The sequence below is a fragment of the Fundulus heteroclitus genome, chromosome 4, assembly GCF_011125445.2.
Source record: "Fundulus heteroclitus isolate FHET01 chromosome 4, MU-UCD_Fhet_4.1, whole genome shotgun sequence".
Taxonomy (NCBI): domain Eukaryota; kingdom Metazoa; phylum Chordata; class Actinopteri; order Cyprinodontiformes; family Fundulidae; genus Fundulus; species Fundulus heteroclitus.
Window position 1 is genome coordinate 32,468,728 of NC_046364.1, and position 26,800 is coordinate 32,495,527.

Here is a 26,800-nt window from a genome sequence, read left to right on the forward strand (position 1 = left end):
CTGTTTAATAATATTTGCTATTTTATGCTGTTGTACTGTATCACCATCTAAGGTGTTTTTTAGAAGCGCTGATGAATGTGTCCAAGATGTTCTGAGCCCAGAAAATGATTTCTAAATGAAATGCGTTTGCCAGGTTAAGAAAGCTCCAGCTGGCTCGCAGGTGTAAGAATACTCTTCAGTGAGTGTGAGATCTGTTTCTAAACTGTCTTACCTGCCAACAGTACAGCCAAATATAAACCACACGTTCAAATGATGTCAACCAGAAGCACGCATTTTGTGTTTTTGTATCAGTAAGTTTTTATTTTAATAAAACATTCAGATTATCATGTGCATCCCAATTTAATACATAATACAATGTCAAATGTTTACTCGTAGTTACAGGGTGCTAAGATGCCTGGCCTGGTAATCGCTATATTCTTTTTAAGCTCAGTGTTCAGGCCTTTATTCCAGAGGACAAATGACTAAGTAGAAACCTCAGGGGGGGGGGGGGGGGGGGGGGTATAGATAGTTATCTACTAAAAGACCCATCAGATCTGAGACAGAAAACCAAGGAATGGTGTTGAAGGGTTGGGGGTTTGGGGGTGAACAGTATTAACCAGCGTCTGTCATCACCATCTGGAATATAGCTTAGGGTTCCAGTAAATATCACTAACCCCAGAGTGGACTTAAAAACAAGTGCTGGGTGTGTGGAGAGAGGGAAAAGACGGTGATGGGAAGAGAAGTCACTGCTGAAGTGATGAAATCAGCAGGCAAACTGCTGAGCAGGCTTCACAGAGCTGATTCTGTCATGATTGCAAAATCTCAATCATGTATTCTTCAGTATTTTTATTTTGTCATATGCCAAGTAATGCTTTTAATGTTATTATTGCAATTTCTGTCAAAATATTTTCACATGTCAACATGGTATCATTTTTTTGTGTAAAATTGTAGGAACTGTCTTAGTGTAGCTTTAGCATAAGGCATCCATCCCAATCGACACAACCAAACAAATGGCGTCGAAAACTTTACAGCAATTCCTCTGTGTGGTTTGGTGACCGCATCGAAGATTAATTGACCCTCACAATTTTCTTAGAAACAAACAAGTGCAAAGGCAAACCCTCATCCCCAGAGGAGATTGTTTTCACGAAGCGGGATTTGAAAATAGTTACGAAGAAAATGAATTTCTCCCAGAACAATTATGAAAAGGCCCTCTGCGGTCCACTCGTCACAAACAAACACAAAGCGTATATGGACTAAAGGTTGTGCCGAGGCTCAAAGCGTGTTGCCAAAGAAAATCGGAGATAAAAAAAAAGCAAGGAGCCTCTGAGCCAAGGTAAATGCAGGCCATGCCTTCAGCAGAGGAGTCTTTAGCGGGGATTCATCAAAGGTGACAGGGGCTGGGGGAGAAAACAAGCCTTTGACGAATGGCAGTCCCCAAATACACCCATTCTTCAGATCAATCTCTGGTTAACTCAGGGTTTAAAACAACATCTGAGTGGAGGAAAAGGGGAAACGGTCAACACTGCGTCTGACCCCTAAGAAATAGACATGCTTGGGCCTTCTGCTGCACAATGACTAAGGGGGAATTTGAGAAGGGCATGGCTCAGCCAGGAAGACGCATTATAAACTACGCAGAAACGGGACCTGACTGAGCCACAAGGAGGGAATTACTTATTTTTTCCATTTCAATAGACAGCTGTGTTCCTGCTACTGCGTCTGCAGATAGACAGGCTGTTTACTGCAGGTCTTTTTTTAACGTGTGCGGATGTAGGAAGACAGGATTTACTTGCGCTTTCAAAACATTTGTAAAAAGAACAAGAATGACCGCAAGGTTGTTGCGCAGGAGAGCGCTACAAATAGTGCAACAGGTGGTATTTGGATGTGCTGACAGAGGCATTAATAAAGGCCCAGTCATTCACTTCTCTCTGTGGGCATGGAAACATGGCGATAACAAAGCCGACAACATGGTGTTGTAATGCTTCATCATTTCCCTCTGTCCTGTCTTAGCCTCCGGCAAATGGATAAGACCTAAAAAAATAAAATAAAAGATAAATGTCGGGCAGAGCATCTCTATATTCCTTAAGATGCAGGCCTGTGTAAAGGTATTTCTCCTTTAAACATTTCAGATCTTCAAAGTAATTTGAATGGCAGACAAACACGATCAGAGGAAATACAAATACCAGTTGATTATTTCATGTACTAAAATAAAACACAGCAATCCAAACTAGCAATTGCCTTCTAAACCTAAGAACTGGCTGTTCCACCATCGAGCTGGACGTCACAGACTATTTGCTGTGTATTCTCTTCCAGGATGTTTTGGGAGGAGAGCAGAATGGATTGTTCCATCAGTCCGATATCATGGATGCCACTTTTACCCAGTCTCTTTCTTAGTGTTGGATCGTGAACTCGGACATCAGCCATGCCCATTGGGGTCCGCAGTGTTTCAGATGTTCTCGGTTATTTCGTCCCCTCCTGAATGGCGCTTTAATTCACACTTGGAAGAATTTTGATTCTTCAAAAAGAGTGGTTGATCACACATGATGCATTATTTACCAATGAGAGGATATTACTTCTTCACATAGAGCCAGGTTAGTTTTGTAGCTATTAAGGCTATTTCTGGCTTATGTTAAAATATGTTGTATTATCGGGAAAAAATGGTGGAAGGAAAAGCACACACAGAAAAAAAAACACAGATCTGCAAGGGTGCAAATTCTTTTTACAGCACTGTATGTTTCGCAGGCCTCTGCTCTGTGGGATCACAGAATGATGAAAGCCCCCTGAATACACATCATCAGCACCTTTGTCAAAACTCTAAAAATTGCACTTGGAGTTTCTATCATTTAAATCTAATCATTTAAAATCATCAAATGTGTTTTGGACGTCTCAGTAATTGAGTTCTGAGCCCTCTCCAAAGTGTGGCATGCCAGGCTGGATGGAAAAAAATATATACAGATAGCAAAGATATGATCTTATAACACAGGACACTTACTGACTTCTCAGCAGGATTCTTTAAAGTAAAATGGCAAGTAGAAAAAATATTAAATAAAACAACTGCATGTTAAAACCCAGTTACCACAAACAGTGAACAAAAAGGTTTCCGCCTGTCAAACTGTGCTGGTCATTCAGACTGGAGCCTCAAAAATGACCCACCAGTTCCCCTTGTTTCATAAGTTCTCTCCATTTCGTTGCTGCATGCTACAGATCCTCTGATCTGGATTTAATTTAAATAAAATATTTTCCAAAGAGCTAATCAAGTAGCTAAAACAGCCAAGTCTGTTGCTTTAAAAATCATTGCCAATATGTTTATGTTGTGAACTAATTCACAGTTCTTCTTTTTTTTTTTTTTTTTTCTGAGGAGTGATTAAGGACACCTTGTTGCTGTGATGACTCGGTTGCAATAATTTACCGTAACAGTGATGGCTATGTCCATTGCAACACTTCCTGTAGCCTCTGCTACATTGCAAGCATCACAAAGTGGCATGGGGTGTCCGTGGCCTAATGAAGGCATCACCAGGAGGGCATCACCAAGCAACATATCAGTTAAATCCCTGAAATGAGAGGTCTGCACAGGCCCTAAAGATCTTTCAAAATAAATGCATACCTACTGCCATCTGGTAAAATCCCCAAAAAAATATTCAGACAATTATCTTTAGACAAGATTCAGGTTATCTGTTATCAACCATCTATTATGCACGAATAAGACGTTTCATTATATAATCTTGACTTATATAAAACAATATATAAAATAAACATAGTACAGTGGACCTCTTTCATATAAAATATACCAACAAGTTTAGGGAAGCCTTTATTAATACGTATTTATTTGCAAATGTAAAATGGACCTAGAATGGGAAATTTTAGCTGTGCTCTCTACTAGACATAAAAATGCAGACTCTGTGACTCACTGCAATATTATTTCTGAGTAGACATTGCTATATGGGAACGTTTGAGCAGAAGCGTGTTTTTACATTGTTATTATCAACGGTCCGTGACACACGGTTGACATCAAACTTGCCGTGACAAAAAGCTGTTTTGGATGTTGCAAAAAACTCTGAATTCTTGGGAGCGGTTCGTTTACTACGCGTCACAAAAAGCTGAAACGCATTTGATTGGTGCTGAGTAACCTTTTTCTCGTCCCAGCAGGTGCCTGTTTGTCAGGATCAAGGCTGGCCCTTATCAGTTCTTTACAGTAAACCACAGCCTCTTCCTCCCAGTCACACCCTGACAGCTGTGGCTGGGGCGTAAACAGTCATCACAAGACTTTTCAAATACCTCTAGTGGTTAATATCTGTTGTCATACCCTTGAGCCTCATTCTGAGGCCAGGCGCGCAAAATGTACCAGTATGACTCTGAGGGATGTGTGCAGTGTTGGGAAAATAAAAAAATTATCACAATAAGCACAGAAATTGACCGTAACATCTGACTCTACATTTCAGGGAAATGGTGCTTTACTGACCCACATTCTCAGTCTCAGTCCTGTCTTGAGAAATTGCAAACACACATTTTGTGGATTACAAACTAGTTTGATGCAACACTCCTGTATGCTGAACGTATTTTTGTAGAGGGAAAAACAAATCTTGTGTTACATTTGAAGGGATGATTCAAATTTGTTGAAGTGAGGTTAGTTTTGAAGTCATTTCCCAAAAACATCGTAGCTGCTGGAAGGGCATTCTGATACAGGCTGTATGGCTCACTGCCCAGGGAGCCACTCTGTCCAGGAGCAGCAAAACAGGAGAAAAATATGTTATATATCAGTTGCACCCCAAAAAAGTTTTTTTTGTTGATCATTGACTAGTAACATCAATCAGAGTGGAGGGGCATAGACCCTGTGTTCTGCACAGTGTAGGCATTGCAAGACAATATGGCTGTAAAATACTAGCCTGGCATGCCAGGCTGACTTATGGCATGGGTATCCAATACACAGCTTGTCAGTCTGGGCAGGCCTAGACTACCTGGCCTAAACCTACCGAACCAATCACAGCGTGGGAGGAGGGAGCTTACGATGCGTCACTCTCATTCTGCATTCAGACCGAATTTGAGCGTCAAATTTGGACGCTTGTGAAGGTCGTTTTTGATGCTCTGGCAAAATGTGGACAGATTTGTCTTGTGCGCATTGGGAGGAGCTACCCTGTTATTTTCCTCAAATGCGGGGAAATATTTACTGTGGCAAAAGTTTTGAGATCCCCACTTCCTTGCTAATCCTTCTCCAGGCAAGGCCCTTGGCTCTCTCTGTAGTGATAGCTCGACTGATCATAGATAATAAGATGAGCACAAATAACGACAATCGACTTTTTGGCTTTTGATGGTCCTTCCATCCCATCGGAAAATGCGGCAGTATGTCACATAGCGGAGTCTCTCTGACTGGCTGACACTCCGCATCAAGCTGGAAAAGTTCAGATTTTGCATGTAAACCAGATGCCTCTGACACTCAAATTGTGTTCGGTCTGAACGCAACATTTGGGCCAGAATTACTCAAATGCTGCATCTGAAAATGTCTTTTTGGTAAGGACTCTTTAGCCAAAGCGGAAGTGCATCTGCAGTCGGCATGATAAGTGCTGTCTGAAAAGTGCAGTGAGTAGAGGACACGCTTGCCGTGACAAAAAATAAATATCATCCCAAAAATTAATGTGCATATAGAAGAAATTCTTCCTTATACGCCGCTGCTGGAGAAGGATGTAAGAAAAGGAGCATTTATGCATAGGAACCTTGTGAGATCCCTTACCTGTGCTAAGGAGCTATAAAGAATCCCACAAGTTTCCTTAAAAAAAGGTTTAAGAAAATCTAATCATTTCTCACATTCTTGAGTGTAGGGCGACGGAACGAGAACCACCACTTTGGTACTAGCAGTAGGGTTCTCAGTTGAAAAAGATTAGTTTTCCAGCTAACAGCTAGTGGCGGCACATCAGTGGGAAAGTGGAGATCTGCACCCTGAACAGGTCGCGGGTCCCTCACAGGGCTATACAGACACACAGGACAGAACACAATGCATGTGCATGTCCATGTTTTTGGAGCCTAGGAAAAAGCTGGAGTACTCGGAGAGAATCTATGGATGCACAGAGAAAAAGGTCTCAGCCAAGATTCATATTTCTTGATGAAAGGCAACAGTGGCAACAACTGCGCAACTGTGCTGCTCCATTAAAGATGAACGCCTAAACACTTGAATCAAATGGCTAAACTGGCTCACTAGCATCCAGTCAAGCTCTATTGAATTCATATTGACATCAGGTGTGTTGAAGTAGAGACGCATCTAAAAGCTGCAGGACACCGGCCCCCATTACTGCATTACTCATTATTTACTAAGTCTCTTTTTATATAGACGGGAAACCATTGTGAATTCAGTTCGCAAGAATGTGCTTTCTTTTTGAAACATGCACCAGACAGTGTACGGTAATATGTAATGTGTAGGACACCAAAGTCAGTAACTAACAACAGATAAATAGAACTAGGTAGAAGTTAAAACTGTCACACTATTTCAAATGGCCACCATTTATTTTTACAGTCTGTACTTATTCAACCAAAAAACATCAGGCGCCCTCATTTTGCAGTACAGTGGTACTCAAAGACTAAAAATTGGACACCCCTGTCCTAAAACGGATAACAAGTGCAAGTAAAATGCTTACTGATCCCACATTAAATAAAAAGCTTAACAGAAATGATGAAACTGGTGGTTATCACAATTTATGATGTAAAGAAAATTCCTGCATTTTTTTTCTTTTTGTCAATATCATTTAAACTTTTTATGCCTTCCCTCACTTCTGAGTGCTCTTAATGCAAACACTCTTTGCGTTATGGGAGGTAGGGCTGGAAAGTGGAACCAGCGTAGAAAAATTCAATGCAGACATGAACAGTGTATGTATTGAGCTTTTCAGGTTAATTTCAATTTAAGGTGGCCAAAACTAAAAAAAAAAATTAAAAAATGAAAAAAAAAATGCGATTGAGCAACTCCTTTTGGGAGTTTTCACAAAAACAAAGGTTTCAGAAAACCATTTTTTTGAAGAATCTTTGCTCATTGAACAACAGTCAAGTTCACATTAAATGTCAGAATACAGAAGATCAAATTTTTTATTTTAAGTGATTTTGGCTCCCTACTTTAGTGCCGAATAACAAGCTTTAAACTCAAATGCCCACTAAAGAATTATTGACCAGCCCAACTATACAGCCATAAGTGTTTGCATTCAGGTCGCCCTGGTTTGATGCTGCCCTGAGCAGTGAGCCATGACTCCCAGACTAATGACTCCCCCAGTGGGGGGGCATGGTGATGGGGTCAGGGGGCTGTTTAGAAAACTTAAAACAATAAACATGCTTTGATTTGGTCACTGTAGATTTAAGGGCAAGATAAAGCTCATCTTGCCGGTCTTGCTATGAATTTTTAATACCATACATTTGGATAATAGTCAGAAGGACAACTGAATAAAAAACATCTTCTGCGTTACAGAAGGAAATAGTTTATTAATTTCTCCAAGCCAGACGTCTGACCATAGCTCTGCTGTGTGATTGATCATGGGTGGGGGGGAGAAGGTTACCACAGGAACCAAAGCGCTATTAGGGTAGTCCATGGGCATTCAGTGAGATAAATGATGTGCCTACACATACACAAGCACACAGTGCTGCCAAGTTGGATACAGCATTTTAATTAATTATGACTGGAACAGGGCTTTGAATTATTAAAGTAGTATTAACTGGCAATATATTTGTCAGCAGGAGGAAGAAAAACTAAGCATACTAACAATAAACACTATGAGTTAGACACCTTTAAATAGAAAATAATTGTTACAAATCATCACAAGTTCCAAAAATCAGGGTGATGCAAACAAACTTTTAAAATATCTTTAGATAGCTTGATCCTTCAATTCAACGATGGGTTAATCATATTTGATTGCAAATAAATAAATAAATAAAAATGGACACGCACACAATTAAACTATTTCTCTGTAGCTGCTGATTATGAAGGTGGCCCCATGGGATTTGGGGAGATTTTTGGACACACCTCCACTGGCTTTATTTGTTTATTTGTTAATCAGAGTATATCTTGGGGGGTGGGTGCTGGGGCGTTAGCTTATAAGTAATTAACAAGTAATCTGCTCCACCTAGAGTAATGGGGAAGTTACTCATGCGTCGCACGCTGACAAGGTCACCGGCCGACAGATGAGCTAGAGCGAGGGGATTTTTCAGAGATTGTGAAGGCAGCCAGAACTGTGGGAACCAGACAATTAGTCGAAGGAAGGGTAGACATGGTCATGAGGACCATGAGACTAGTTTACATGAGTACTCACCACTTGGCCGACTGACAGGAAGAGAGCCCGGCACCTGGGTTCAAGCAGCTCCTAACACTCCGTCATTTATCTTTAAGGAGCCTGATCAGGCAGTTTGCCAGGAATTGAGGAAGAGCATGTGTGCTCATTCCCATCAAGCAGAGATGAAGTCAGTGAAGACAAACGGACCAAAAACACTGATGTCTGGAATGTTCACAGCAGAAAAAGGTTAGATAAGGAAAAACATAGATACTGAACAGTATAATGGCGCTTGTGTAAATGTATACTGAGCAGCAAATATATAACACTAGAGCTTCCATCTTTTAAATGAAGAGAAAATACTCAGTGTTCTGCAATAACAGTCAAAGCCAAGAAAACGGTTGTGTTGGGTCCTAGTTTAGAAACATCACGGTCTTCTGCTGAATTATTTTTAGAAAGATCTGTCAATATTTTAAAATCTCTATAAAACTAGAGCAGGGATGCTCCAACGTTTTTGTTTGTTTGTTTGTTTGTTTGTTTGTTTTTATAAAAATACTACCTCACCAAACTCTATATTTTCCAAAAAACTGCTATATTATTAATTTTCAAAATAGTGTCAAAATAGGAGTTGGTGAATATTTCCCAGTTCCAAGTTGAAGAAAATGAATAAATTAGGAATGTTCCTGAAAAATCAACCTGGACTTCAGAATCCAATAGGGCTCCTGTGGGTTTAAAACATATTGACGGCTGTGGAAATGAACTGCTTATTTGCATTTCTGGCATTACATCTTTCCCACACAAATACACACACGATACAACCTCTATCTGTGAACATTTTCTTACTTAAATGTTTGAATACATGCACAATGCAGAGACATACAGTGCTGTGAAAAAGCATTTGCTCCCTTATTGGTTTTTGTTTCCTTTTTTTGACAGTTATATGTTTCAGACTATCAAGATGTTAGCAGTAGATAAGGATAACATTTTGCATTAAATTTAACCTAGTTCAAAATGCTTCTCTGTAAATAAGCTTTTTTAACAAGAATAAATCAAATCATGTATCAGAGCTCTGATTACCCCGTATGTTCCTAACAGAGCACTTCGCTCTCAGACCGCAGGTCTGCTGGTGGTTCCTAGAGTCTCTAAAAGTAGAATGGGAGGCAGATCCTTTAGCTATCAGGCTCCTCTCCTGTGGAACCAACTCCCAGTTTTGGTCCGTGAGGCAGACACCCTGTCTACTTTTAAGACTAGGCTTAAAACTTTCCTTTTTGACAAAGCTTATAGTTAGAGTGACTTATGTTACCCTGGGGTATCATTATAGTTATGCTGCTATAGGCTTAGGCAGCTGGAATACATCAGGGTCTATTTTTCTCACTCTGCTGAGTTCTCCTGCTGTTCTCCAATTTGCATTGTTTGATTGCTATTTCATCTCTTACCTTTTCGTTCTGTAATTTTTTTCTTCATAGTAGGTACACCTGGTCTGGCATTCTGTTAGCTGTGACATCATCCATGGTAGACAGATCATCCGTTATTACCATATAACATAGAAAGGATTCCTCGATCAATGTGTGCTTATGTGCATTTTGTTTCTCTGCTCTGTCTTCTTTAACCCCCAGTCGGTCGAGGCAGATGACCGTTCACACTGAGCGTGGTTCTGCTGGAGGTTTTCCTCACTGTTAAAGGGGAGTTTTCCTCTCCACTGTCGCTTCATACATGCTCAGTATGAAGGATTACTGCAAAGCCATGGTCAAAGCAGACGACTCTCCCTGTGGCTCTACGCTCCTTCAGGAGGAGTGAACACTGCTTGTCAAGACTTGATGCAATCTACTGAATTTCCTTAGATAGGAAGCTTTTTGACCAATCTGTAGGATTTGAATGAATTTGACTTTGTAAAATGCCTTGAGATAGCGTGTTGTGAATTGGCGCTATATAAATAAGATTTATTTGAACTGAATGCTTTTTGTACACAACCAAAGTCCATTCCTTTAACAAACAGGTGGTATATTAATTTTCTAGATGGAGCAGCATTAAAATAAGTTGATAGATTCAAATATTTGGGCCTTCGGCTTGACTCCCAGTTATCCTTTAAACCTCATATTAACTCAATTTGTGAGATAATATATGTTTGCCTAAAGTCACTTTATTGTTCTATTGATTTTTTTCCCCCTCCAGTCCGTAAAAGAATTATCACACTCTTGCTCCCAATCCTTAATTATGCACACGTTATTTATGGCAACTGCACAGAAACAAATCATCATCCCCTTAATATTTCATATAATAGTCTATGTAGATTTTCTCTGTCCTTGAATTGAGCGGCTCCCAAGGCCAAAAGGAAATTTTGTTGGCTGCTATTTACTTTTAAATGAATCTATTTTATATGTCCTCCATGTTTAAAACAATTCCTAATTTGTTTCCGCTCTCAGTTAGCCTGGTCATTTATTTTTTTTACCACACCAAGAATTAGGAAAGAAACTGGTCTGAAACGACATTTCAATGTAAAGCTCCATTAACTTGGGACAACCTACTGCCTTCACTTATGGTCTATCACCTCTTTTCATATCAAACAACTGTTTCTGTAAATTTGTTACTTTTTTGGATTGATTCATTCTGGAATTATTCCTCACATGGATATGCTCATGTACCTTCGATTTACAAGTATTCACTGTCCTTTACTTTGTGTTGTGATATTAGGTATGCTATGTATGTGTGTAGTATACAGTAGGTATGAATATGTACAGATATTCTGTGATATACCAGCTGGCTAGGCTTGGGGGAGCTTTGAGTACGTGTGTGAGTGGGTGGGCATTTGAGTTTGGTATGGGGGTCTCTGTGTTTAAATGTTTTGTATTATGTTTTGGATTTACCCTTATCATTATGATTTGTGTTATCGTTGATTATATTTATGTTCCGTAAGAACCCCTCGAAAATGAGATTATGCATCTCAAGGGACTATGCTTGAAATAAAAAAGTAAATAAATGAATAAATAAACTGAGGAAATGAAAAGGTTTGTTTTCAACCCTTAATTTCAGTTAAAACGGTAAAGCCAGTTGGGGTGAACTTCCTGGTGTGATTCAGATCTTTGCCTCGCTGCATAACCCAAGTGCTTTTTGTAAGTCCACAAACTGATTGCTTCACGTAGGATGGTTCACGCCTCCGTGTCGTCCATTAATTTCTGATAATGGACATTTTGTCGGGCATTATCCCGTACCTAAGTGGCAAGCAACAGTATGTAAAACTGGGAGATGTGGACTCTGAGTGTTTGGAAATTGCTTATGGGTTTTTCAACGGTCAGTACTGGGCCCTTAGTTGTGCATGGTGCAGCTAAATGATATATAGAAAATATCTGAAATAATAGAGTCTGTTTGATTTAGCATTGACGCAAACATTTTATGTGTTGGAAATCATTTACACAACCATACGAATAATTAACTAGGTTGGGTGCTATAGAGGACACTAATCCAACATTTATACGTTCAAAATTATCAAAATTCACGGATATAGTTGATCTACAAAAGGCACTTATTAAACATTAAACATTCAAAAACTGTTTAGAAAAAGAGAAGTTTATGAGATAAGAGAGTGAAATCAATCTAATTAAAATGTAAAAAATGTAAATTTAAATAAATCTATCAAACACCCATCATCGGAACAGTCTGAATGTGGAGGTTAGGCTATGGCAAAACCTTAAACAGTTTAAATCCTGCTATAAAAAGGGGATTAAGAATGGATATCATACTTAAAACATTATTATTATTGTTATTGTTGCTTTTACTGGTAGTAGTACTGTTGCTTCTAAGTAAATATAATGAATCATATATTATTTGTACGAATGAAAATCATTTTGTAAAGAACCATACAACTTATTGCTCATGATCAAGACGTTTCTTAATGTGACTGGTAACCGGTCATTGTGAAAGTGTGTCTAGTAAACGGGAGGGGGGGGGGGTCACTTTAAGTTTATACTTCTCACAACTGCTACAGCATTTGTTTTAAATCACCACTATTTTCTTTAGGGTTTTTTTTAAATCTTTTTCCTGTTCTTGTTCTTCTTCGTTTAAACATTCTATATATGTTGCTACATATTCAAAATAAAAAAATAATTAAAAAGAACATGGCTCTCCAGTTGATAGATGAGCAAAAATCAGGTTTGCTGGAGCTTTGGAACTTGCTTTGTAACCCTTTTCAGATTAAAAGATGTAATATAACTTGGTTTCTCATCTGTTATTGAGTTTCTTCAGCTGATGTGTTTCTCTTTCATATATTTTCACAAGACTTCTGGAAATCAGTCAGTTCTTGATATTGCAAATCTGAACGTTATCAGACCTGGGTGAGGCTGTTGAAAGGTAAACACAGCAAGTTAAATTGTGATTACCCAAAGTGGCGTCATTACGTTTTTACATGTAGGGCCATGTTGATTTGGATCACTGTTCAACTTCATGTATTTTAAAGTGACAATATAGATTGATAGCTATGACTTAACTGTAAATGTGCTAGAGATTGCCAAAAGAATTAGCATTTATCAGTAATGTTGTTTTTTTTTAACCTTGTAAATAGTTATTGTCAAAATTTCCTCCTAGCGGGCACGCCGGTGGCAAAGGCATAGTGCGCAACCCATATACAGAGGCCTCGACGCTAGTACTTAGTACTCGACGCTGCCATCCCGAGTTCGACTCCGGCCCATGGATGTTTGCCGCATGTCTTCCCTAACTCTTATTCCCCTTCCTGTCAGCCTACTTTTGATAATAAAGGCCACTAGTGCCAAAAAAAATGACAAAAATAATAATGAAATTCCCTCTTTGGTTTCCTGACAGTTCACCAAATACCACCAGTCGTACTTGCGCTACAGTTTGAGAACCTTGGGGCTAATTTAAGAAGATAGAGCATAGCTAATAAAACCAGAAAAAATAACCCCATCCATCCAGCCTCAAAAATCTTTCAATAAGTGAACAAAACATACCAGAGCATTCTATTAATATCTTTTAAACACACTTTGACATGATATGTGACATTTTGAAGACCTAATTTAATAAACAATGAACAATGCCTCATATGCACCTGGAGCTTCAAAGCCTGCGAGGCCGTTATTCAGGACTTGAAATACACCAGGCGCTTGACAACAGCTGTTAATCAGATAGCAGAAGTCCCAGATTTACACAAGCACTCTTGTGGAGAAACACCAATAAATTCTTTGAAATGACAGTGTACATGAGCGGGGAGAGAGTGAAGGTGGGATTTGGTACCAGGCGCCTGCCTTCCCAACACAATGACGCAACAAACGAGCTCTGTGGTGATGAAACACTCCATTAGCCATTTCCCCCTAAGCACACTATTTTCAGGCAGTGTATGATCTGATGAATGTAACAGAGTTAAGTTCCCTTTCTGTAAGTGCTAAAAGAAATATGTGACAAGCGGACTTTCAAAGAATTATGACATGGCATGAGCTGTCTCCGTAGTCCAAGAATCCCCAAAATACACTTTTTTTTTTTTCCTGACAGATGAGCTGTGAGCAGTGTAGCTGGGAAATGAAAAACAACCCTCAGTATTCTTACCCTGGGATAAGCCTACACGCCACCCAAAGATCGGTAACCCGACTCCATAGTTTTAACATGACCTCTTGCTTCACTTGCCCTGCTCACCTTAATCACTGAGTGACCTGCCATTGTAACAATACGCAGGATCCCCTTTGGTGCAGGGGCCCGACCCATGTTCACATAGTGGGTATGTGGTGAGAGGTGGGGGGGGGGATTGCCCTCAGACACTAACAATATGTCCATATTGGACAACTATTGGTCAGGCTTTCTGTGCTGGTCCGCAAAGATGGACCAGAGCTCAACGAGATAACCTCTTCACTGAATCCCATTTTACTTTAATCCATAATGTCCGAGGTTAATCTTCCAGAGAGTAAACACAAAGAGGAAGAACACTAAAAGCAGCAAGAAGACTGAGAAAGGAAGATTAGGATGTTTCTTTGAAGTACCGAAGAGCAAAAAGGGGATTTTCACATCTGGTCATTTGCTGAGCTAAGAGAGCCTAATTCTCACTTATATAGTCAGCACTTAGTTTTCCAGTGTAGAATCATGGCTCAGGATGTCTGGTACCCTGAAGCTCTTCATGTTGAGCTTGACAAGTGTCAGGTGTTGGAAATAATTATAGATTAAGTAAATACATTCTTTGGTAAATTGTGTATGTAAATTTGCAATAGATTCCTTCAATTTAGTAAAGAGTGGAATTGCAATAACATTAGTAAGAGTAGCAGCTGTTGTGTTGAACTTTTTAGTAAAGGCCTGAGGGGTTTAAATTAATGGGGAAACAAAAGAAAATACAAACAACAAAGATGTGAAACAGGGCATTGGGTCATCTCAAGAATTAGCACATCTAGCCACAATATTGAACAAACTCAACAGTACATCAAACATTTGTGCATCTGACATTCATTGTCCAGGAGGGACATTAAAAACATGCATCTTTATCTGGATAATTTGCATATGGTCAATGACACCATTAAACCTCCATCTGCCTTTAATGCATTCTGTTAAACTGAAATGAGATCAAATAAATGTATATCAGGGAAGGACAAATGTAAAATAAAAAATTCAAAAAGAAAAGCTCCCATTACATGGTTGCATAACTTTGCATACCCTCAGTGCTCTCCTTTGTTGAATTCCTGTTTGATTCAGTTTCACATATAGCAATCAATTGAAACAAAAATGAACATTAGTAGGATTTTGCTGACATTTGCTCATTTGCATCCTTGCCTAAAGCCCAGAACTTACTGTGAAAAATGTTCTCAGTAAGTTCTGGTTGTGTTTTACAATCGTGTGTGTCTGAACTACGCAGTAGAGTTGGAAAATACAAGCCATTTCTTCCACAGAAAACATTACCTCACTAAAGTGCCCTAAAACATGTCTAAAAATGTTTCATTGTCATGATTGAACCAAACTGGAACTTTTGGGATAAAATCTCACAAGGTATGTTTTGCACTAAAACAAACACTGAGCACCAAAAGCACAGCATGCACACAGTAAATGGCACCAGTGGCATCATCACGCTTTGACTTACTTTTCTTCAGATAAAACGGAGTTTTTGTCAAGGTGAATGAAACTATAGACAAACAGAGCTCAATTTTGACCAAAAGCATTCAGCTGCCTATTTGTTTTGAAATTTGAAGATAAAAAAAGATTTATCTCCTGATGATGCCATCCACTTTGTGAAGTGCATCAAACTTTGCTACGTCAAAACAACCACACACAAGATGCTGACTTGCCTGTATCTAACAACTGAAATGGCATTCTGCAGTTTGCATGCTTCCCTTTCCCAAAAATAACAATTGTCATTACGGGCAAATCTGGCCACATCCATGTTTAGTTTCCTCAGAACACCGGACATGTCCCTGAAAATGAAGGTCATTGTGCCTGAATGCAATCAGTAATCTTGTTTTTTGTGTTGCTTTTAGAGTAATGGTTTCTTTCTTTCTGACTGGCCTTTCAGCCAGTGTTGGTACAAGACTTGTTTAAACATATAAATATAGCCCGTTCAACCATCTGGAGATTTTACCCAAGTACGCATCAAACTTGTGGAACAGTTTTTTCCGTTATTATGTATTTCTTTCGGTTGTGCACACACCCACAGGTGTGCTCCCATGACATTTTCGAGGCTTTGCCAAAAAGCTTAATGTCATAGTAAATTCAATCTTTGTATACTTTTAAATTTGTAGAAAGTAACAAAAAATATGCCTAAATACAACACTCTAATAGTTATTTTTGGGATTGAGTCAATCAACACAACAAAGTAAAGTTTTAGGTTGATTTAATGTCAAGTAGTGGAGAAAATGGTTGAGTGGGTTCTCACACAGTATATGATTTAAACGGTGTGGTATACTATAGATGAACTTGTTAAACTTAAATCAGAATGCCACTTTTACAAAACAAGTAAATTGAAACTATCTCTCCACTAACGGCACCTCTCAATGGACACCAGTGTTATTTGTTCAGGTCAGCTTTATTTATAGACATTTCTAAGTTGAAGTCTCACTATTTTCAAGTCTCTATTATCGCTTAGCGTTGAAAAACAAAAACCCGGCAAAGACATACGATCACAACCTAAATGATTTTTTAACCCTTGTTAAGTCCATGTTTCTGCTACTGCAGCTTTAAGACAATGACCCGGATGCGCATCATGCTACCCGGCGTTACTGGCCTTTCTTTTCCGCTCTGACCTCGGAGTTGTTGGGAGCGTGGATTTCATCATCTAGGCTCACCGTAGCATCAAAATGAGCGTCCCGGCGTTTATCGATATAACTGAAGAGGACCAGGTGTGATATATTTATGTCAAGGGATATAAAAACGGGTTTGCTAACTTTGCTGTTTAATTAAAGCTGAGCATTCGGACCACTTAGCGCGCTAGCTAGCCGCAATGCTAACACTGTACCATACTTAGCAGCTGACAGGCGGCGTTAAATATGTGCATGTCAACAAATCCAGAAAGAATATACATTGCTCGATTTATGGGATTTTAATGCTTTTGTTTCCGTTTAGTGGAAAAAAAAAATTGTTTTTTGAAAAGTAACGAGCGATTAGCAAATAATTCCATCCGCTTTCAAAAATGTCGACATAAACAAATACCACATTCACTGCAGTGAGTGGGGGAAGAATAAGCCCCCCATTCCCTTGTTTTTAAATAATGAATTTAAAATGCACTATTAAAAACCCCGGAAAGCTGCTGGAATGATCTCCCACCAGATCTCTAGAAACATTGTTCTAGATTTATCATTTATTTCTTTTAATCTTTTACACCCCCGACTTATAATTTGCAGTCATGAAAGCCTCCACGAGAGTTTGTATTCTAGTCATGACATGTATATTCTGTTTAAAAAAAATCAACAAACAACAAAAAAAAAGTCAACAAAAAAGTCGACATAAACAAAGGTGGGAAAAGCATCAAAAGGCTGATTTTAGCTTTAACAAATTCAAAACACAGTTTTCGTGGTGCACATTTTTTGTGCGGGTCCATGTTTCTTTAATGCGAAAAAATTGTTTCCATGACTAAACAGGCTTTTTTTTTTACTGCAGTGGGACTGAGTGTATGTTTTTTAAAAGTAAAACAAAAAGCAAGACAAAAATAAATTTTCCCTGAGAGACTTAAATGCAAAGCTTTGAAATGATACAATATAATTTCAAAGGTTCCATAATTTTTGTGTTTGAACACTTGAACAGACTGGCAGAATTTTTTTTTTTAAGTGTGCGTTCGGCAGACCAAAGTTCAAAATACGCTGGCGGCAACATCGTTACCATTAATCCTTTCGCTGTATAACATTGCAGGCTTCAGAGCTGAGGGCCTACATCAAGTCCAAAGGAGCGGATATCTCAGAAGAGAACGCCGAAGGTGGACTCCATGTTGATTTGGCTCAGATCATCGAGGCCTGTGACGTCTGTCTGAAGGATGAGGATAAAGGTGGGCGACGAAGAACACTTGCCTTATACACACATTCTGAGGTTTCAGGACATTAGTAGATACTGTTCTACTTTAGCATGTAGGTAATGTTGGTTTAGCGTTAACGGGGGCGGAGGGGGAAGCCACGTGCAATGTCGTCTGAGACGGGCTGAGTCACCTGTCTGCTTTGTGCCTCTTCTAGATGTGGAGAGCGTGATGAACAGCATCGTTTCCCTGCTGTTGATCCTGGAGCCGGAGAAGCAAGAAGGCTTGATCGAAAGTCTCTGTGAGAAGCTGGTGAAGTTTCGCGAAGGAGAGCGACCCTCCCTCAGGCTGCAGCTGTGAGTCCCGTCAGCTCACCAGAGCTAAAAAGGAAAAGATCTGCGTGAACGGTTGATGAATTGGTTCTGTTTCGCCCGTTTTAAAGGCTGAGCAACCTGTTCCATGGCATGGACGAGAACACTCCAGTGAGGTACACGGTCTTCTGCAGCCTCGTCAAGGTGGCTGCAACCTGTAACGCCATTTCTTTCATCCCCACTGACCTTGATCAGGTATCTCCCTTCCCCCGTCCTATAAATGTCTTGTCAGTGCAAATGTGCATTTTTATTGGTTTTATTCATGTTCCTGTCGCCGCTTAGGTGCGTAAGTGGATTGCTGACTGGAACCTGAACATAGAGAAGAAGCACACGCTTCTGAGGCTGGTGTATGAAGCACTGGTGGACTGCAAAAAAAGGTAACCGAGCACAGTGTTTGATGTTGGTGGTAACCATTGCAGGATGAACAGATGCAAGCGTAAAAATCGTTAAATGGATTTTAATTTAATGTAGGGCTGTGGGACATCTGGCAAAACCATGAAAATTAATGTACACTATATTGCCAAAAGTATTTGGTCACCATCCAAATTACTGGAATCAGGTGTTCCAATCACCTCCATGGCAACAGGTTAATAAAATGAAGCACCTAGCCATGCAGACTGGTTCTACAAACATTTGTGGGGGAAAAACGGGTCGCTCTCAGCTCAGTGAATTCCAGCGTGGAACTGTGATAGGATGGCACCTGTGCAACAAATCCAGTCGTGAAATTTTCTCGCTCCTAGATATTTTACAGTCAGCTGTATCATAAGAAAATGGAAGTATTCTGGAAAAACAGCCATGAAGTGTTAAGCCTCGTAAACTGATGGAGCGGGGTCAGTGGATGCTGAAGCGCATAGTGCCAAGAGGTCGGCAATTTTCTGCAGAGTCAATCACTGCATACCTCCAAACTTCATGTGGCCTTCAGATTAGCTCACAAACAGCGTAGAGAGCTTCATGGAATGGGTTTCCATGGTCTAGCAGCTGCATCCAAGCCATACATCACCAAGTGCAATGCAAAGTGTGTCGGCTGCAGTGGTGTAAAGCACATCGGCGCTGGACTCCAGAGCAGTGGAGACGCGTTCCCTGGAGTGACAAATCACGCTTCTCCATCTGGAAATTTGATGGACCAGTCTGGGTTAGGCGGTTGCCAGGAGAACGATACGTGTCTGACTTCATTGTGCCAAGTGTAATGTTTGGTTGAGGGGGGGGATTATAGTGTGGGGTTGTTTTTCAGGAGCTGGGCTTGGCCCCTCAGTTGCAGTCAATGGAACTCTGAATGCTTCAGCAGACCAAGACATTTTGGACAATTCTATGCTCCCAACTCTGTGGGAAGAGTTTGGAGCTGGCTCCTGCCTCCTCCAACATGACTGTGCACCAGTGCACAAAGCTAGGTGCATAAAGACATGGATGAACTATGTGTGGTGTGGATGAACTTGACTGGCCTGAGTCCTGACCTCAACCCGACAGAACACCTTTGGGATGAATTAGAACAGAAACTGAGAGCCAGGCCTTCTCGTCCAACATCAGTATGTGAGCTCACGAATGCGCTTCTGGAAGAATGGTCAAAAATTCCCATAAACACTCCTAAACCTTGTGGACAGCCTTCCCAGAAGAGTTGAAGCTGTTCTAGTTGCAAAGGGTGAACCGTCATATTGAAACCCTGTGGATTAGGAATGGGATGACACTTAAGATCATATGTGAGTCAAGGCAGGTGAGCGAATACTTATGGCAATATAATGTATATATGTTAAGGGCAGGCATTGAGCGAAGTCCCGTTCTTTCTACTAGGCCAAAAGGATTGTTTGACGCATGAAATCCGACTTAATACTACAAGCAGTTTTTGTTGTTGCAATATTGCACATGTGGATTTTTTTTATGACTATTGCCATTTGACGTATTTACAATCTAGTGTTTGCTTTTCTACTGGTGTGTTGTAACACATTGCTTGTGCCATTAATTAGTAAGTAAGCCTACGTCGGAGGTTTTCCGTTCAGGGGCCTCGTGTACGAAGCGTACGTACGCACAAAAAAACGTTTAATAGCCAACTTGGCATGTACAAAAATGAACGATGTGTGAAAGTGTTTGGTGAGCCACGTACATTTTTTACCTTTTGCGAAAATGTGCGGCAGCCACGCAAACTTCTTCAATCGACAGTGACCGCTCCGTTATTTGGACGCATGGCGGGTCATTTCCAGTAATTATACTGATTTGCATATGTAATGGGGGGGGGCGAGGACAGGACAGGCCTGGGTGGTAAACCCAAAATTTACAGATAACAAAATTTACTACAACCGACGTCATTTTTCCCATGTTGGTATTTTTTGTATTAAAAAATACAAGAAAGACATTTCTGTACACTCTTTCCTTACATGAGGCCCCAGGAGGTAAACTTTTTAACTTTCTATTTTGCAGTGATGCTGCAGCAAAGGTGATGGTGGAGCTGCTGGGAAGTTACACCGAAGACAATGCCTCCCAGGCCCGCGTCGATGCCCACAGGTACGTCATTGTAACTCGTTTAACGCTCGTTCCAGTTTGAAGCCGTGTCCCTCTCTGCAACCCGTGTCCCTGCTTTTTTTTTTCCAGATGTATTGTTCGCGCCCTCAAAGACCCCAACACGTTCCTGTTTGACCACCTGCTCACCCTGAAGCCGGTGCGCTTTTTGGAGGGAGAACTCATCCATGATGTAAGTGCTGAAAGGTTCTCTGTGTGGGTAAATACAGGCAGGATGTGGAGGATTTTTAACAAAAAAAACACGTCTTTAGTTACATTTCGCCTCGGTGAGATTTATCCCTTCTCTTCATATCCTTTAAATCTCACCCAGCAGATAGTTTGTCATGTTTGGTCAGATAAGTTAGACTTGACATTATTTGGCAAAGCAGCCCAGACAACATAAAAAGATTTTGTCTTTACAGTTAAGCTAAGTTTTTGACAGATCTGCTGGTTTTAAGAGTAGAGTTTGTAGAAGTCCAATGTCTATCTGACGGATCATTCAGGCCATATAATTTTTTTTTCTCCCATCTGCCTTTTTCAGCTATTAACCATCTTTGTGAGTGCAAAACTAGCAGCATATGTCAAATTCTACCAGAGTAACAAAGACTTCATTGACTCTCTTGGTAAGTACCTCTATGTGTATCAATGTGTATTAGGGCTGCAACCAACAATTATTTTAATAATCAATTAATCGGTCGTTTATTTTTACGATTAATCGATGGAATTGGACAAAAAAAATTGTTTTATTTCCATTTCTTTTTCCCTAAATGGAGCATTTGGACTGACAGAGATAATAAGCGCACGAAAAACAAGTTGCTACTTAGGTGTTCTGTTACAGGGTGCTTGCGCAAGTCTTGAAAGTCTTAATAAGTATGGAATTTTGAAACCCTTTTTTCCAGACCTTGAAAAGTCTTGAATTTTGTGTGAAAGTCTTAATAAAGTATGGGAAAAAATGTGTGGTAGAATTTTACAGTATGCTCAAAGGCATTGTGAAATGAAAAATAGGAAGGTAGGCTATAAAACTATAATTTTACTAACTGGTCACGTACTGTATTAGCCTAATGGAATCAAACACTTGTTTGATGTGAAATTCATGTACTTTTCATGTTTTGAAACGTTTTCATTAGTAAAAGCATAATTTACTGTGAATAATGCATTTGTTCATTGAATACTAGCCTATAAAAATTAACATTTCTAATAAACAGTTTGTACAATCTCAACCAATGAAGTAGGCAGTAGGCACACAAGTATACAAGTACATAAAGTTAAGGTCTTGGGGAAAAAAAAATATCAGTCAAAAAGTCTGGAAAATGTCTGGAATTTTAATTTGGAAAAAGAGCAAGCACCCTGTGTTATAATTGAATTGGGGAATAAATATTTTTGATTCAAATAAAGAAGTTAAATCAATGTGAATAAACGACGCTCAGTGGATGGGGAAGTTGTTATATTGTAGGTTTGATTCTGGGGCGTATTTTTGTGCCCAAGTCCTCTTTGTTTTAATTCAGAACAAGAATGTTTGCGTCAGCGGGACTGCTTTTTTTTTTTTTTAAAGCTACTCGAAGAATGAGATGCAATTAAAAATTGTGTAGGATGGACTCTAAAAACAGACAATATAGAGAGGTGTTTTTGTTAAGGAGAAGAATCCCTGACTGGTCCTGAATGTGGAGAGCATTATTACAGGGAAACTCCCTGAGCGCGGAGTAATTGCCCGTGACTGTTGTGTGCTTAATGACCCGTGCCTATTGGTCCTCAGGCCTCTCTCACGAGCAGAACATGTCCAAGATGCGTCTGCTGACGTTCATGGGCATGGCGGTGGAGTTCAAAGAAATCTCCTTCGACACCATACAGCAGGAGCTGCAGATCGGAGCGGATGACGTCGAGGCTTTCGTCATTGACGGTAAAAACTTGTCACTCCAAACGAATCAAAAAACAACCGTAGCGTCAGTATTAATGTCGTCTTCCTGCGCTCCCTACAGTCGATCATCTCAACGACGAGCCGCTGCTGGAAGTTTTAAACTCTAACATGTCGAGACTCTGACGTACAGCCAGAAAGGCACACTAAATCCTCTTTAGCGACAAGACAAACACAAAAGTGTTGTTTGGAGGAACTTTCCTGTAAGCCAGGCAGTCAGGAAAAAGCGATAAGAAACGAATGTCTGAGAGCAACGTAGGAAGGTCCTGCCTTCACGCAGTGGAGAAGTAAACCTCCAACATAAGCTAACGCTAGCTGCTATCAGCTCGACGGGGTTCAGTCGGTCTGAGCTTCATGTTCTGCTGCGGTACGACCAAACACAGGAAAACATGAGTAACTGGCGGCTTAGTCAGCTAATAAATAGTAATAAAGTAACAAAACCTACCAGCGCACCTCCCTTCATTAGTCCTCCGTTTGGTTGTAGAGCCATTGGAGGCGAACCCTGTGCACACGGGTGACGGTGGAGCCAGGCTGAAACTGACAACTGGAGCAGAAAAGAGTAGGAACTCGTAACAATCCTGCTGCTGTGGTTGATCACTAAAGAAAATGTTCTGAAAATGACAAGAAAGACAGAAAATCTGTTGCTGAATAACCAGATCCTTAGTTTTAATGTAAAAAATATATATTTGGTATGCTTCAGATCCTTGTTTTTTTTTTTGTTTTTTTGTATTGAATAATTCTTTATTTGTCCTTCAGGAGTAAAATGTATTTTTATCATCAGCAAATTGACAGGTGAACTAAAGCACATAATGGCTCATTAAAGATGAGCAATTATATAAAATGCGATCGATATGCGAAATCTGCCCATCTAACACTACTGGTATCAACTGAGCTTACAAACAAACCCAACTAAGATTTCACTGTTTTGTTTCTAAAATCTTATGGGTATCAGGCATTTAAATCTAAAAAAAGCAGTCTTCTAATTTTGAAATAAGAATAATAAACCACCTGTTCACTATAGTCTCATGCCTGCATTTCAAAATAACGGCGTATCTTAAAAATGGTGGATCGATATTTTAATTCTGCATCGATGTAATTGGATCATTAATCATTTTATGGATATATTGCTGTGAATCGATGTATTGTGACACCCGTAGTAGTTAGATACCAAAAAAAGGCAATCTATCTCAGACATTGAACTTCACAATCAGTTCCATCGACTCGATAGTCTCTCATGTAACTCTTGCAAGATCCCGGTTGGTTTCTAATCTCTCTACACCTTTCTTTCACGTCTCATTATTTTCTTTTTCTTTTTTTTTTTCCTTCTAGCTGTTCGGACCAAAATGGTGTATTGCAAAATTGACCAGACACAGCGAAAAGTGGTTGTAAGGTAGGATCCTTCGACGCAACGTCATAAATATCTTTATCATGAATGTATGACTGATGCGGACTCATTTCCTAAGTTGTCCTCCGAATTAATCAACACATGTTGTATAAAACCACACGAAGGAGGAAAAAAGGAGAAGATTTCTTTGCAGCTGTTTGTTTTGTGGTAAAGACGTGTGATGTAACTTATTAGAGACCAGATAATGTTCCTGGGCGCTCCGTACGGGGTTTGGGGTTTGATTTACATACTTTCCAGAGAAAAAAAACGAGTTTGGAAAAAAAGTATTTGTATTTTAAGACTTAATTTTCTGGTCCAAGTTTCAAAATTCACACACCCAGCCACTTAAAATCTGATTCATCTATTTATTCAACCAATCTATATGTTCCTCCAGCCATCCGTCTGTCCATTTATTGCTTTACCCATCCCTCCCTTTAAATGAATCCAGTTCCGTTTATTTATTCAGCACCAGTTGACAACAATTGTCATATCAAGAAACTTTACAAAACACATCCAGCTGTTGTATAACAATCATTAGATTATTTGATTAGACCTACCCTAACTTCTAGACCACTTTAATGGTTAAGAAATACTGTATTTTAAATTTTAAAATATATATTTTTTTGTCAAATTGGTCATATAGAGATAACTGGGCTGCTCTGTGTAATCTGCTGCTTCGTGCACTTTGATAAACATATGAGCATTGTTATCTTGGTTCACTTATTTTGCTGTGTTAGTGCATTCCTGTGATTTTCTCAGGACTTATTGGTGACTCACTGTTTGGTCACCGGTTTAAATAGGTTAAAACGAAACATAACAAGAAAAGGATCCGTTCTCTGGAACCGAGAAACATTTTGTATGCAAGAGACCCTTTTTGTAAAGCCCTTAAATATCTGTATTGGGTTAATGCTCCTAAATGGATCTGCCTCTAAAGAAGTTCACTGCAAAAAGGGAACTAAAAGTGATTAAAATTTTCTTGAAATTAGTGTATTTGTCCTTGATTTGGGCAGGTAAATAAGAGTATTTGCCAATGGAATGAGTGTTTTGATGCCTAAAATAAGATAATTAGATAAACAGCACTTGAAATAAGATGGTGGAGATCAATTGTTCCTATTTTAAGTGCAAAAATCTTATTCCATTGGCAAATAGTTGTATTTACCTGCTCAAAACAAGGAAAAATACATTACTTTCAAGAAAATTGTACTTACTTTTAGTTCCCTTTTTGCAGTGTTTGGTTTATACTGTCTTAGAAACGTTATCTCTGGTATAAATAAATGTCTAGATTTTATCAATTCTGCCCCTAAATAATTTCAGGACTGTTGTACTGGGATGATCTTGCGTGTTTTCCACCCATGAGCTTGCTTTCGCCGTGTTGTGGTGACCTTGGGCTCGCTTTTCTGTCTCCGTTCCCTCAGCCACAGCACACACCGCACCTTTGGCAAGCAGCAGTGGCAGCAGCTGTACGACACCCTCAGCTCCTGGAAGGCAAACCTCGCAACCGTCAAGACCAGCCTGCAGACCTTGTCACCTTCTGCGTAGTTCCAGCCCGGCCCCGACTCCCCCGATCTTCACGGCTTTACAGATTCTCAAGACTGAAAAGATCCGTTTTTATATTCGTCAAATAAAAGCAAAGTGAAGGTGACCAGTGAGGTTCTTTTTTTTTTGTTGTTGTATTGGAATACATTTCTCTTCCATATGTTTCCATTCAGTGGTATTACATACTTTATGTTCTGATGGATGATAATATAGTGTTAATAATTATTTTTACTGGTTGATTTCTTTTAACAAATACATTCAGTGTCATTATTTTGGAGCTTCTCATCTAGCAGATCTCGACATCTGGTTCCAGTTACAAAGCAGCTCTCCAGTGTAGTAGATGAGCCGTGGCCGAGGCTGGGGGGGGGGGGGGGGGGGGGGAAATGACCTTGAGCACGAGGGTCGCTTTGTCATCTATGCCGATAAAACAATTTTCGCGTGAACTTCAGACGACCCTCCGTGTTACGGTCAAAGCTGCATCGCGCTGACGGCTCCTTCGCTGCTGTTGCAACCGCGAATCACTGGGCCGGCTCGATATCATCAGCTCAGCCGTCGTCACGGTGACTCACTGTCGCTGATCCCCCATAAAAACAGGAAAGAAATGAAGATTACAGATATTCAGGGCTGTTTATTTATTTATTTATTTTTACCTACTACTTTAAGATGTAGAATAAAAAGAAACTTGTTGCTGATTCCTACTATAGGAAAAACCGTTTTGCTATAGCTCTACAACAGGCTTTAACATCTGGGACATTTTAAATCAGATGTTGCCAGAAATATTAAAGCGTAATTATGTTAATGTTATTGTTCCTGTCGGGCGAAAGCCGTGCAATCTTTTTTTTTTTATTGATTTTATTTTAAAAATCAAATCTTTGTTTATTTTCATGCTGACAAGCACCAGCTTCAAACGTACTAAACACTGCAACATTTATAGCCTTTCGCTAATTTACAATGCAGGTTCCCAGAGGGGCTTTAACAGCGTAAATCAGTTCAAAAGACAGTTAAACAGACAAAAATATACATTATAAATCTTAAAATGACCTTAAAACGGACCACAAAGACATTAAAGGACCGCCGTAGAACCAACGTGGGGTGGTTGTTAAACAAGACGGGTCTTCTTAGTGAAACTGCTTTAGTCCTAATCTGCAAAAGTGCTGGTCTAGGGTCAGTTTCAGGTCCTCCGGTAAAGAATTTCACACTTTAACGACTCGTGCAGAAAAAGCCTTTTGACCAAAAGAGGTTTTACAAAAGGTACCTTTCAATTCTTGCTGTTTGCTCTTTTTTTATATAATAAACACCTTTATGTGGTAACCTGAAACAAAAGAGCAACATCTAGCGGACCAATGATTCACCGAGGGGAACCACAAGGTCACCGAGCACAACCTTTCAAGCATTTAAAAATGAGCAATGCCAGGATATTTACCAAAGTTGTCAAAGCTCCCCATTTTCAGTTTTTTTTAAGAACGTGGCGGTGATTAAGATCTT

At 39.8% G+C, this 26,800-nt stretch overlaps 1 protein-coding gene across 1 annotated transcript; it reads left to right on the forward strand.

Annotated features, from left to right (window-relative positions):
• Positions 1 to 16,385: 16,385 nt before the first annotated feature.
• eif3m (eukaryotic translation initiation factor 3, subunit M) lies at positions 16,386 to 25,421 on the forward strand. Its single transcript, XM_012855140.3, has 11 exons — positions 16,386 to 16,522; positions 17,529 to 17,661; positions 17,843 to 17,981; positions 18,068 to 18,191; positions 18,279 to 18,373; positions 20,406 to 20,489; positions 20,577 to 20,676; positions 21,025 to 21,106; positions 22,237 to 22,380; positions 23,725 to 23,785; positions 25,195 to 25,421. The coding sequence occupies exons 1-11, from the start codon at positions 16,481 to 16,483 to the stop codon at positions 25,316 to 25,318; spliced, it is 1,128 nt and encodes a 375-aa protein (XP_012710594.2). The 5' UTR covers positions 16,386 to 16,480; the 3' UTR covers positions 25,319 to 25,421.
• Positions 25,422 to 26,800: the final 1,379 nt, after the last annotated feature.